Genomic DNA, 14,257 nt, shown 5'->3' with positions numbered 1-14,257 from the left:
ACCCCCACCATCTGCTCCCCAGCAGGACAGCTTGTCTTGTGCTGGAGAGCAGTGCACACATATGACCTGAAGCCTTGCACACCAGGTGGAAGGGGGCTCCCCTGGGTAAAATGTTAGGCATGGAAATGATGAGCCAACCCCCAGCCCACCAGGGGGCCACATTGTGGTGAGGACAACACAGAGGAAGAGACCATCACAATGCAATGATCTGGGTTAGGCGGCTAGAAGTGGGCTTTGGAGGCCAGAGGGGGAGTGTATGACTGCGGGCATGCACTGAGGGGGAAGCTTCCTGATGGAATGGGTGCTGGACATTAAAGGGTGAACAGGAGATGCTCAAGTGGAGAGGAGGGAAAGAATTCCAGACAGAGGAGAAATCCCTGTGCAGAGGCTCAGGAATATGGAGAGTTTCGTGTGCACAGGCAATCATGGGATCTTCCTGTTGGCCACACCAGGAGGAGCGAGGGTCAGGTGGGCAGAGATGAGATCAAGAGCAGCAAGATACACAGGGACTCGAAAGACGTGGACAGGAGGGTAAACTCTTGGGTAATTGGAGTTTGAGCAGAGGAACTCTGACTCCATGTACGTTTTGGAACTCATACTCTGGCAGATAAAAATGGATGAGAGCTGCAAAGCAATGTTGGAGAATTCATTAGGAGGCTTTTGCAATAGGGCAGGGGAATTGACAAAGCCCTTTGTTATGAGGGGGAGGAGGATATAAAGGAGGGGAAGGATCTGAGGAAAAGGAGATGGAGCTGACAGACCATGTGTTGTGGGATACAGAAGATGTGACTCACAGGGCCTGGCTAGTGACAACACAGGGTGTCGAGGGAGTTAAGGACTGAATTGTGTTTCCTAGACTTGTCAAGCAGGAGGCCAAAAGGAAAAGCAGGCATGATGGCTGAGCGGGGAAGTAACCAGGCTGCAGCTGGCGGAGCAGGGAGAGAGGAGAGCCACCAAGTGTGACTCCGCTTTGGAAAAGCTTGGCTGGAGAGTGGAGAGGAGAGGACCTGCCATGCAGAGAGGTCAGGGGGCAGTGTTTTAGTTTTAAAATGTCAGTGACATATGCACGTTTAAGTGGAGAAGCTGGAGTCAGAAAGAGGGTGAAGTTGAAGGTGAATGGAGCAAGGAGATAATTGAAACATGGGGGGTTAAAGGGTGGGAGGGATGGGTGGTCACTCCCTTGGACATCCTTGTCTCTGCCCCTCTGCCCAAGGCTGCTTTCTGAGTGACAGCTCAGGATAGCCTGAGGATGCAATAATATAACATTGTGAAAGGATTTGCCCCACATCTAGCAAAGTGTAAGCATTTAGTGAATGTATTTATTACAAGTAGGAGAACCAGTGGTCTGTGGCCAAGGCTGGGCTGTCTGCTGTGAAAGGGAGATAGGCAGCAATGACATTGACCACTGGGTGCTTGTGGTCTGAGTCTCATCAGTCTGAGCAAACAGATGTGTCCCAGACAGGTACTGGCCAATACAGATGTTAACGAGGAGTGCAGTGTGAGGAGAGGGGCTGGCCAGGCCCAGTGCTGACTGCCCTCCCAGTGCTAGCTGTGTGCTGATTCCTAAAGAGATGGATGACTATCCTTGGGCAGATGGGTGGGGAATTCTTAAATGCTATTTGCAAGACTTCAGTAGAAATGCTTCATGAATCCTGCCCTGTCACAAGCATGCATGCAAGTTGTGCTTTAGCTCAGGCCTAATGGGCTTTATATAGTACAGTACTGATTTTCTTTCATGTTTTAATAGAATTCGATTTAATATTTGCTTTCTGCTCTAGCTGCTGGCTGTTGACTGATTCAACACAGAATCCTTCCCTGGTGCCCCCCGACCTTGTTGTTATTCCCTCATTTTGTGTGTTGGCATTTGATTCCTGTCTCCAGCATGAACCACTTTACACATGTCTCCGTTCAGCTGGCGACAGTCACGTGCATGAATTCTGAATGCATTACTACCCGAGCGGCTGCTCCAGCAGACCTGGCATTCAGAAGGGGGGCTTCCAGGCAGAATTCATTTCCATCAGTTAGACGCTGGGGAGATGCAGAGCTCGGCTTGAGAACCTGAGACTGTGATCTGTTGTGTTCTTGGGCAGAAGATTCTCCAACTTAATCTCAAAATACCCAACACTGTGGCCATTAATCCAGCAACATTTTGCCCTTCTGTGAAGTACCAGGCTTCCTAGTGTTTTCACCAAGGCATTTCCACCTTGGCCAGCGTGAGAACAACAGCCGTAGACAGCTGGCCAGAGGGAAGAGGCTGCCCTTCTCGAGTCCCAGGGAGCCTGGCTGGTTTATAGGAGAGAGAGTCTGTTCAAATTTCACGTTATCCGACCACTGACATTTGGAGTTCCCTCTCTGTATAAGTTTGGGCTTGGAGATAGCTTTTCCCTCAGTAGGAAAAGGTAGTCAGTTTCACAGGGCAGCACAGGGCATTGGTTAAGAACGTAAGCGTTGGAATCAGACAGGTAGGCGTGTTCATACTGGCTCCCGTTCTTATAGACCTCAGGATCTATAGCCAGTCCCCATTTTCAGCTTTAGTTTCCCTTTCCATAAAGTTGACTTAATGGTTGCATCTTTCCAGCAAGTCTTATAGGGGGATTGAATGCATGCAAAGCAGCTAGCAGAGTGTCTAGAACAATCTCTATGCTCTTCTTGTGTCCTGGGGTTAAGTGCAGTGGCTGCATGAATCTCCTACCAACGTTGCTTCTTGTCTATGCACCAAAGCCTGTGCAATGTGAATATTCATCTCTCTAGGTGTTCTGGCTGGCGGATGCGGCTTGGTCCTATGAACAAAAAGACTTGTGTCCTCCTCTCTCGGCACACATGATTGAAAGGAGAGCCCCAGTGGGCATGACTGAAAAAGGATTTGGGGACAGGTTCTCATTGCGGTTCAGCACTTTTTCTCAGAATAGATTGAGGCATGGAGATTAGAGTTGAAGGAGGGGAGGAGATGCATGTGTGAGCTGAGGGTGGAGACACACTGAAGGTAGATGGAGAGATGCTGGACAAGGAAGCTTCTGCCCAGCCTCACTGAGCCTTCCTTTGTCTCCTTACAGGCGTCCCATCAGGTCCCCGAAATGTCATCTCAATCGTCAATGAGACGTCCATCATTCTGGAGTGGCACCCTCCAAGGGAGACAGGTGGGCGGGATGATGTGACCTACAACATCATCTGTAAAAAGTGCCGGGCAGACCGCCGGAGCTGCTCCCGTTGTGATGACAATGTGGAGTTTGTGCCAAAGCAGCTGGGCCTGACCGAGTGCCGAGTCTCCATCAGCAGCCTGTGGGCCCACACCCCCTACACCTTCGACATCCAGGCCGTCAATGGAGTCTCCAGCAAGAGCCCCTTTCCTCCACAACACGTCTCTGTCAACATTACCACAAACCAAGCTGGTAAGTCTGGAGGCCTCGCTGCTCTTCTTTGTCTTTATGGTTGGCTCTTTGTCCATCTCAGTGCAGGAACAAAGCTGCAGTCATATCCATCCTGTTATCTGCCCTCAGGCCTCCTCCCCACCCTCCAGCCCCCCAGGAGTACAGGCATCCAGTGATGGGCATTCGTGGCCATGGAGGACATGGGTGTAATTCTTCACCTCTGAGAGGGAGCTTAATTCTGAGGGGTTTTTGTATGCCCAGCACAAAAGCAACGATGTATATCCAAGCCATAGTAGGGCCCAGTCATCTGCATCCAGCTGGGGCTAAACAAATGCCCTTGGGAAGACAGATGGATGGACAGTCAGATGGGTGGTGAATAAACAAATAGACGGACAGATGATGGATGTGGAAGTGGACGGATGGAAGCCCTGCATGGTCTTGAGTAGACCAGTGCTATTCTGTTAGAAAACCCAATGAGAGAAACTTCCCAGTAATCATGTGATAAAGTCATATTGCTTCATAGATGACCTTTCAATCAAACCCATGTAATTCAAGAGTGCATTCTCCTTTATAGCTTGCTCAGATGAATGCTACACTGTTATAGAGACCTCAGATAGTTGGCAATAGATCACTCCTGATAGCCAGACCTCCCTATGGCATGCACAGCTCAAAACATATTTTCTTCTCTCTTTTTTATATCTTCTACTCTTCTGACCTTTTCCTCTTTATTACTTTTCACAATCAATTTCTTTTTATATCCATTTAACCAGTTCATTCATGCACTTACTCATTTATGTATTCACTCATTACTACAAGACAGTGATGAGTATCTACTGTATGTGGATTAGACACTCTGAGGGATACAGTGATACTGGGACACAATCGTTTCTTCTGTGAAACTCATTAACTGAATAATTTGCAGGACAAAGTACAAGCTGCAAGGCTGGTGTCTTCTAAGTACCGCATCCTATACACACACAGGAAATATCAAGGGAGTTAGAAATGAGCACTTTCTCCCCAGGGGTCATGGTACAAGACGGAAGAGAGGGAAGTGAACATCATGTCTGTAGGCAATGATGGGGGTCATGGACAGTGGACCATGATCTTTTTTGGAATTAGGGATTTTTCTCAATCAACAATTCTGAAAGGACCGTTGGTTAGTGGAGTAGCAGGATCCAAGCCTGTCTCTTTGCTCTGTCTCCCTCCATGTAGCTCTCCCTTCCTGACATCCTCTTTCCTACTCCATCCTCTTCTACTCCTCACCTCCTCATCCTCAGCTCATTCTGCCTCTTTTAATACCAGGCATCTTTGACGGCAGATGATTCTTGGGTTTAAGCTGTCAGAACTGAGAAGGAAGAAGGTGTCGCAGGCGAGCATGGCTGTCCAGATGGCTGCGTTGTTGCTGGGAGCATGTGTGTGTTCGTGTGTGCATGTTTGTATGTGTACGGTCACGTGTTTACATGCGGATGTGTGTAATGAGAAAATAAGAGGGGAAGTGTGGGAGCCTCCAGCTGATGACCACAGCCCCGGTGCCGTGGAGACAAAGGTTGTGACAGTCTGTCTAACCCAAAGAAAAGGGAATGGTAATTTTAGCATCATGTTGAGCATGTAACATGGGCAGCCTTTGTTAGCTGCGTTTCCCTTGTAGAGTTTAAGGCAGAAAACTGGCTGAAATATTTTAGTGTCCCAGCTTCTGGGCATAAACATCCTGCCAGGCTGTCATGTTACACTGGGCTTGGCTGTCTTTTCTCTCTCTCTAAGCATGTGCGAACAAACCTGCCACTTATATCGGGTTGCGTTGATTTCTGCCCCTCCCTTCCCTTCTCCTGCTAGTCCCAAACCTGCCCATCTGCTTGTCTTGCCATCTGCACCTTCTCAGGCTGCAGTGGAGCTGAGGGACCAGGGCTCCTGCAAGGGGTTCTGCATTATCAACATTCAAAACATTTATTCTGATTCTCACCCATTCTCGTGCCCTTTGTATCTCCCCCTTGTATTCTTAACCTTCCCTGATGTTGTCTCAGTCTGAGTGTCACCTTCCAATCTATGATTTTTTTTTGAGAATTCTTGAATTTGGGTGTTTGAAAGTTTACAATCAGCTGCTTCTTGGTGGCACATGGTTATCCTTCTTATTATCCTATATAATAAAGATGTAATATGTACGTAACAACCGGATTATGGATCAGCGGGAGGGTGGGGCAGCGAGTTACAAGTTGGTGGTGGAGAGCTACAGGAGGGGGCAGGGCAGCAAGCTATGGGGTGGGGGGACGGGGGAGCTAAAGGAGGGCAGGGCAGTGGGCAGAGAGCTCCTGGAGGGCGGCAGCGAGCTACTGACAAGCTACTGGTGCACAGATTCGTGCACAGGGCTACTAGTATATAATAAAAGACTAATATGCAAATTGTCCCTTCCAGAGTTTGACCAGGAGACCAAGAGTTCTATTGCTCACTATGACATGCACTGACCACCAGGGGGCGGCGTGGAACGTGGCGGGCGACCAGCAGCCTCAGAGCGGGTGCTGAGGGAGTAAGGGAAGGAGGAGGCAAGGAGGCCGGGAGGCGGGGAACCTGATTAGCCCTGATCACCAGCCAGGCCTAGGGACCTCTAGTTATAAAATAAATAGGCCTCTAGTTATAAAATAAATGTCAAGTTGATCAGTGGTTCCTAATCTGTGGGTGGTGGGGCTCTGAGGAATGTGGTGCTATCACACTGCTTTGGTGAATTGACATGTAAATAGAAATTATTTTCAACCATAGATAATTTTTTTCAAAAAAAAATGAGAAACTTTGAAATGAGCACTTGAGCCTGCACCTCTGCAGGAGCAGTTTAGAAAAATGAATGGAAGCTACATTTTATAAGAGATGAAAGAGAGATGAAATAACCAACTTCACAAAAAACCGTAGTGACTCAGTTCCATGAAGGGATGGGGTGGATGGATGTAGGCAACACCAGTTAGTCATTCTCACCCCTTCCCAGGGCACCCTGAGCTCTTCCATGCTGGGTGAGATCCAGGTCGGCCCTCTACCCTGACTTCATGGTATAGTGTGACCCCCCTGTCATTGCCTATGGCCACCACTATGCTACTGTTTGGGTCATGAGTAGGAGTTTACAGTTAAAGAATTTGACCAAGAGCAGTGCTGGAATCAATCGTGAAGCTACCTGATGTGTTTATTAGTATCTATTGTGTGTCTGGAAACTGAAAATAGCTGGGGACCATTCAGTGGGCCCTGATTGAGGAGCAGGTAAAACTTATTATAGTTAGCACACCGCGGTGGTGTTTCTTTTGTGTTGACAGAGAATTATGAAATACGTGGACTCGTTGGATCTCACAATTACCCTATGACTTGGGCATCATTGTTCCCATTTTCCTATAAGAAAACGAGGCTCAAAGGCATTTGAGGAATCTGGTATTAGAGGAGGGCCAGCAGGACACCAGCTCTGTTTCTGCATTCCCATTTCCTGCCCTCAAGGTGGACACTCCCTCTGGGCTCCCATTTCATAGCCTCTGAGCAGGGAGGGTTTTTTCAGAGCCAGCCAATGCCATCCTGCTGAGAGAAGGACACCTCACTGTATAGTCCCTGTTACACATCCACAGTTTTCTCTGTGACACTAAATCATAAAAAGTTGTCCCCAGTGTCTGGATTGAGATGGGAAATGGGTGTGTTTGTTGAGGGACACAAGTTGTTCCCACAGTGAACTGGATCCAGACAATGGATGGAAGGGTCACAGGAGAGAAGAGTTGGGACAAGTTGGCTGCTAAGTGGTATTGCACTTGATCTGTAGCCTTATGCTCATGAGCACCCACCCTCTTCTAGGCGCTGCTGGCTGCTCTGGGAGGATCCTCCTTTGTTCAGGGGCATGGACCACATCTGTGGCTGGATGGGCAGTTTTAACACAGGATTGCCATCTCTTCTTTCTCAGGGCTTCCCATATATGCCACACTGAATTTGACCAAGAGCAGTGCTGGAATCAATCGTGAAGCTACCTGATGTGTTTATTAGTATCTATTGTGTGTCTGGAAACTGAAAATAGCTGGGGACCATTCAGTGGGCCCTGATTGAGGAGCAGGTAAAACTTATTATAGTTAGCACACCGCGGTGGTGTTTCTTTTGTGTTGACAGAGAATTATGAAATACGTGGACTCGTTGGATCTCACAATTACCCTATGACTTGGGCATCATTGTTCCCATTTTCCTATAAGAAAACGAGGCTCAAAGGCATTTGAGGAATCTGGTATTAGAGGAGGGCCAGCAGGACACCAGCTCTGTTTCTGCATTCCCATTTCCTGCCCTCAAGGTGGACAGTCCCTCTGGGCTCCCATTTCATAGCCTCTGAGCAGGGAGGGTTTTTTCAGAGCCAGCCAATGCCATCCTGCTGAGAGAAGGACACCTCACTGTATAGTCCCTGTTACACATCCACAGTTTTCTCTGTGACACTAAATCATAAAAAGTTGTCCCCAGTGTCTGGATTGAGATGGGAGATGGGTGTGTTTGTTGAGGGACACAAGTTGTTCCCACAGTGAACTGGATCCAGACAATGGATGGAAGGGTCACAGGAGAGAAGAGTTGGGACAAGTTGGCTGCTAAGTGGTATTGCACTTGATCTGTAGCCTTATGCTCATGAGCACCCACCCTCTTCTAGGTGCTGCTGGCTGCTCTGAGCAGATCCTCCTTTGTTTAGGGGCATCTGTGGCTGGATGGGCAGTTTTAACACAGGATTGCCATCCCTTCTTTCTCAGGGCTTCCCATATATGCCACACTGAGTCTGCACCATGTTGCTCTCACGATCCCTACCAATAAAGGCAGGAAACTCATCTTACCTAGGTTAGGTATGGCCATCTCTTCTTTCTCAGGGCTTCCCATATATGCCACACTGAGTCTGCGCCATGTTGCTCTCACAATCCCTACCAATAAAGGCATCTTACCTGAGTTAGGAATCCAATGAAAAGGGTTTGGTTTGGTCTCAGTCCATCAGAGAAAGTCATCGATAGGCTTTTTCTGACCTCAAGGGTTGGCATCTATGAGACCACAGGAGATTTGTATCCATCTTTTGGTCCATTGGGCACACAGTAGGTACAGTTCTTCCTGAGAGGTAAGTATGACTGGGAAACACCAAAGAGTCTGTTGAATCCTGAGACCCAGAGTTACTCCCTCCCTGATGACCCCGGTCATGTACATAGTCAGACTACTCAGGATCTTGCATCACTTGGAGGCTTTCAGGATAGGATCCTTTCCCAGCCCATAGGTAGTGGCAGAGAACTACCAGTTTTTAGCACCTCCAGTATGCCAAGCCCCTACCATGTTCTTTCTCTACAAAGATGAGGTGGGCCAGATGAAGAAACTGGAGTCAGAGTGCTCTTGGAATTTGCTCAGCATCTCACAGCCCACAAATGATGTTTCTGGGTTTCAAACTCAGCTTTGTGGCTATTTTATCCTCTAACTGATCAAAAATCGCTTTATGGTGAGCCGTGTAAGTTGTAAGCTCTCTCTAAGCTATTGCCACATAGCTGGGCCACTTTAGCTGTCAAAAAAATGTCCATCATCTTTGGTCAGGGTTGGTCATGAATTATGCAAGCTCAGATTTATGTGAGGTCTTCAGGGATGCAGCCTTGCTCTCAATACAGCTGCCTTGAGTTTAAAATAGACCCGATCAGGTGGAACTCTCTCTGTTTCAGTGGCCACAGGATCTGCAGAGGGATTGTTATCTCCACTAACTCTCACAGTCACTCTCTGGCACCTGGCCCCAGATTCAGACTGATGGCCAGATCATCTGGCTGTCAGAGAGAATTAAAGTGAATGACAAACTTTGCTTCTCTTTGCTGCCAGTTAGACTCAGAGTGTCAGAGTTGGGGAAAGGGACCTCAGAGGAAATCTTAGAAAAAAAATAAGACAAATCAGACCAGCACATCTCTGAAGTCAACTTTTAGCAAGATATAAAGTCAGTGAATTTAGGACCATCAAAGCCAGAGAGAACAAATTCCAAGTCCCATGAGGCCAGGCAGGCAAAGAAAAGGAGCAAAGTAGGGCCAAGTGTCAGGCAATAGGGAGTGGTGGGGACTGCAGGGAACTGAAGAGAACAGGGGCAGCCTCTACTCAGCTCCAGCATGTGGTGCTAGGTCTTAAAAGCTGAAAATCCAAATTTAAATTGTTGACAGCTAATTAGAAAAATTTAAAGCACAGGAAAGCCAAACAAATCCAATTCTGAACTTGGCCTATTGGCTGATTCAGAGGTCTAATCCGATTTACCCAAGCCCGAAAGGTGGGCATGCTGCGTTGTTCTATTTTCATTCCACTGTGGGGCAGTCGCCTTCCTCACTTCTTGGAGTCATGGTGGCAGAGGCATAGCCGGAGTGTAGCATGCTGCGTTGTTCTATTTTCATTCCACTGTGGGGCCTTCCTCACTTCTTGGACTCATGGTGGCAGAGGCATAGCCGGAGTGTCCTGGGGTTGGTTTCTCTCTCTGGTCCTCATGTGACTCATGAAAGTTCATTGACCTACCTTGGTCCCTCCTTTCTCAGCTGTAAAATAGGAGTAATGACACCTGCTTTCTAGTGCTGCTGTGACAGTCAAGTGAGACAGGGGATAGAAAATCATGTTGTAAACTGTGCTATAGACTAGGAGATGAGCATGATTTCTGAGAACATGTCCTGAGCCAGACCGCAATTTGGAGTTTTTCTTCCTAGGCTGTTTCTTTCCAAGGCCTCTCAGTCTCTTTGTTTGGGACGAATGCCATCCACATCAGTTAAATGACAGGTATTGGTTTGTCTATTCTTTGAGGAAGGAGTGGGCACCAGAAAGGAGGACAGTGAAGTCTGCATCCCAGTGAGTTAACGATGAGGACATGAGGACTGGAGTGAAGCCGGAACCTGTGCACCTGGCACAGGCTGCTCCTGCTGCTCTGAGGAGCCTGTCTGTCTTTCCTCATCATATGTTTAGAGAAGCAACACTTTCCCCCTTACATTCCTGATGCCATCAGCAGTTTTATATCTGACATTTATATTCCACACAGCCCATGTATGGTCTGCTGTGCCGATTGCATGAGGAATACTAACATAGCCACCATGCCAATAAGGCAGACACAATCCGTTACTTAACTGAGTTTAAAAAATAAATACGTTACTTCTGTTAATAGTCATAAGCCCCTTTAGTTTGTCCATTTTTAAGGCGTTTATTTTGCTTTTTAGACAACTTTATTGAGGTATAATCTATACACCACAAAATCCATCTCTTTTAAGGATGCAGTTCTAAGATTTTAGTGCGATTTTTTTTTACTTAAAAATTTTTTAATTATAGTTGACATACAATATTATATTTGTTTCAGATGTACAACCCAATGATTAGTCATTATATCTCTTACTAAGTGATCATCCTGATAAATCTTGTACCCATCTGATACCATACATAGTTACTACAGTATTATCGACTATATTCCCCTATAACTACCAATTTGTACTTCTTAATCCATTCAGCTTTTTCACACATTCCTTTAGGCCCCTCTCATCTGGCAACCCTCAAAATGTTCTCTGTGTCTATGAGTCTGTTTCTGTTCTGCTTGTTTGTTTCTTTTAGTTTTTTTTTAATTCAATTGTTGATAGATATGTATTTATTGCCATCTTTTCTTGTTAAAAGAGACTCTTTAATATTGGTTTGGTAGTGATGAACTCCTTGAACTTTTTCCTGTCTGGGAACTCCTTATATATTCTTTACTTCTAAATGATAGCTTTGCTAGGTAGAGTAATTAATCTTGATTGTAGATCCTTGCTTTTTATCACTTTGAATATTTCTTGCCACTCCCATTTGGCCTGAAAAGTTTCTATTGAGAAATCTGTTGGAGCTCTCTTGTAGGTAACTAACTGCTTTTCTCTTGTTGCTCTTAAGGTTCTCCCTTTGTCTTTATCCTTTGGCATATTAATTAATTGTGGTGTTCTTGGAATGGGCCTCCTTGCGTTCATCTTATTTTGGACTCCGTGCTTCCTGGACTTGTATGTCTATTTCCTTTAACAGTTTAGGGAAGTTTTTCATCATTATTTTTTTACAGAAGTTTTCAATTCCTTGCTCTCTCTCTCTTCTCTTTCTGGAGCGGGAGATCCAGAAAAGGAACAATGGCCTGTGCCAGCACTCTGTCTGGGAGAAACCTGCCCCTCCAAGTCTCACCCCTAAGCCAGACAATTCTGTTCCTCCCGTTATGTCTCTTGTGCCTTTCAAGCTGCTGCCCCAGTGCTGGAGCTCAGAGGGAGTGAGTTCCAGTAAGTCTGTGCAGGCCCTTAACACATTTTGTACCGCTCAGGAGTTTTCTCGTGTTTCACGCGCCACCTGTTAAGGATACAAGCAGAAGTTATGACGACTTCTCTTCCTGGCACTGGAACCTTGGAGACTGGAATTCCTTGACCCTCAGGGGGGACCTCCACAGCCAAAATGTTGCTCTTGATTTTTATCCACCACACGTAGGTGTGGGATCAGCCCATTCAGTGTCTTTGCCCCTCCTACCAGTCTCAGCGTGGCTTCTTCTTTACATCCTTAGTTGTAGAACTTCTGTTCAGCTAGATTTCAGGTGGTGCTGAATGATAGTGGTTCTGTAGTTTATTGGAAATTTTTATGTGGTTGTGGAAGGATGCAGGTACCACATTTACCTACACTGCCATCTTGACCAGAAGCCAAGGCATTTTTGAAGTTCCTAGACAATTAAAATTAGTCAGAGATACTACTTTTCCTACAAAAGAATTATCTAGCCCACCAATTTCTCTGAATACATCACCTAATTTGCATTATTCCTTAGTTAAATATAGTATTTGCATGCATAAAGAATAATCTTTGAATATGAAAGGAATTTTATGATATTGCAATATATTGAGCTCTTTGGAGGAAAGATATTATGTAAATCTCAAAATTAAATATTAAAACAATATTGCACTGCTGCCTGTAAAAATTTAGAGTGTTAAGATCCATATGCTAAAACTAGTTCATTTTTAAGGGCTGGTCTCATTGGAAATTAACAGGCAAACTTTGCTCCAGAGCAGAGAAAAGATTGAGTTAGAACTTTAAAGAGACTGGAATGACTTTAAAGAAAACTTTTATTGAAGTTAATGAAGAAAAGTTTACAAACCCTAAGCAAATGAAATTTTCACTCTGCTTAATCCAATTTCATTGCTTTCTTCTCATTGTTAATTCTAAAAAGATTGTTTCTATTGTTTCTTAAGCCCTGGCATTGACAAGGAACTTCTGAGTGGCCTTAGAAAGGTCCTGGCCATTTGCAGATGATAGTGTGTTTCCTGCTGAGCTGAGCAGGTCAGCACATAGCACTGCCCATGACCAAAGTTGTGGTTCCCCCGGGAGCCCTGGGGCTCTCCACTACATGGTGAGCTCTGCAGAGAAGCAGATTTTACCACATGTTTCAGGCTCATGAGAGAGCGACCACACAGCACTAGGCACCAAGACCCTTGATAAATATTTGCCCGTTTCCTTTAGCCCCCACATATGAGTTAATATATATGTTTGGCTGGTGTGTGGGAATCGAATATGATCCCTCCAGGTCAGCCAGGTAACTAGGTATCTCCCTCCTCTGTGGCTCCTAGAAGAAAAACTTGAGGGAATGATTTTATTCATTTTTTAAAATATGTTTTATTGATTTTAGAGAGAGGAAGAGAGAGAGAGATAATAGCAGTGGGGAGAGCAACATTAATTGACTGCCTCCTGCATGCCCCCTATTGAGGATTGAGCCCACAACCCGGACATGTACCCTGACCAGGAATCAAACTAGCTACCTCTTGGTACATGGGATGCTGCTCAATCCACTGAGCCACACCAGCCAGATGAGGGGATGATTTTAGAATGATGCTAGGAGCCCTGATCCACTTAGAACACAGTGACATTCAACCACACTCAAAGGGGTTGTTTGTTTGTTTGTTTAAGCACTTTAACTTTGGAACTGTATTCATCCATTTAACACAGTCTTTGTGACTACTTTCCGCATGCTGACTCACTGGTTTCTGTTCCTATTCATTCACTTACTCAACAAATATTTTTGGAGGTCTTCTGTGCGTCATGCATGCACTGCTCCAGGCACTGGGAACACAGTAGCAAACAACACACAAAAGCCCATGCCTTGTGAAGCTCACATGCTAGTCCACAGCACTTGTGGAGACTGGGATGAGAGACCCAGAAAAGTCACATGAGCAGGTGACTAATTGGGGACTCTAGGGGGCCCTTCGCTAGGCTCTTGGTTTCTTAACCTGCAGTGGTACCAGCTCTCACTTTCCAAACCTTAAGATGTAACCACATGTGGTTGCTAGAGAGCATTTCAATCTGTGGTGGTTGTTGCTATACGGTGACAGTGTTGGGTGGGATATTTTATTGTTCACTGACTGACCAATTTGAACTCAGGTGGACGAATATGCAGTGGTTGAATGTGGGAATTCTCCCTGTTCCAGGTCCTGAGCAGTGGTTAGTTATGCTGCTAACAGCTGGAGGACAGCTGAGAATGCCCAACCTGCTGCATCCTTGCAAGGATGATTAGAGGGCATCTATTTTCTTATTTCACCTCATCTTGCACCAGACACTACAGCTACATGGCTTGTTGAGTGAAAATGGGACTGCTGGCCATGAGACTGTCATAAGCTCCTTACTCTCTTCAAAGGGCAAATGAGATTGTTACAACCATCATGGCAGAGGTCATCTACAGTTGGATTAGGAGATGGTTGCTGTTTGCCTCTATCATGGCACAGGTCATCTACAATTGGATTAGGACAGTGGTAGGCAAACTGCAGCTCTCGAGCCTCATGCAGCTCTTTGGCCCCTTGAGTGTGGCTCTTCCACAAAATACCGACTTCTGCGCATGGGTACGTGTGCACCCGCACGTGGTATTTTGTGGAAGAGCCACACTCAAGGGGCCAAAGAGC

The 14,257-nt window shown here is 46.1% G+C and overlaps 1 protein-coding gene across 1 annotated transcript in view; it reads left to right on the top strand.

The window, feature by feature from the left end:
• EPHB1 (EPH receptor B1) overlaps positions 1–14,257 on the top strand; it is a 362,205-nt gene that overhangs the window by 239,153 nt on the left and 108,795 nt on the right. Inside the window, exon 5 of the mRNA XM_005863544.2 lies at positions 3,054–3,389. Within this exon, the coding sequence (XP_005863606.1) occupies positions 3,054–3,389 (336 nt within the window). The remainder of the gene's footprint in view (positions 1–3,053; positions 3,390–14,257) is intronic.

The sequence above is a fragment of the Myotis brandtii genome, unplaced genomic scaffold, assembly GCF_000412655.1.
Source record: "Myotis brandtii unplaced genomic scaffold, ASM41265v1 scaffold18, whole genome shotgun sequence".
Taxonomy (NCBI): domain Eukaryota; kingdom Metazoa; phylum Chordata; class Mammalia; order Chiroptera; family Vespertilionidae; genus Myotis; species Myotis brandtii.
Note: the sequence above shows the minus strand (reverse complement) of the source record. Positions and strands in the feature narration are given on the sequence as shown.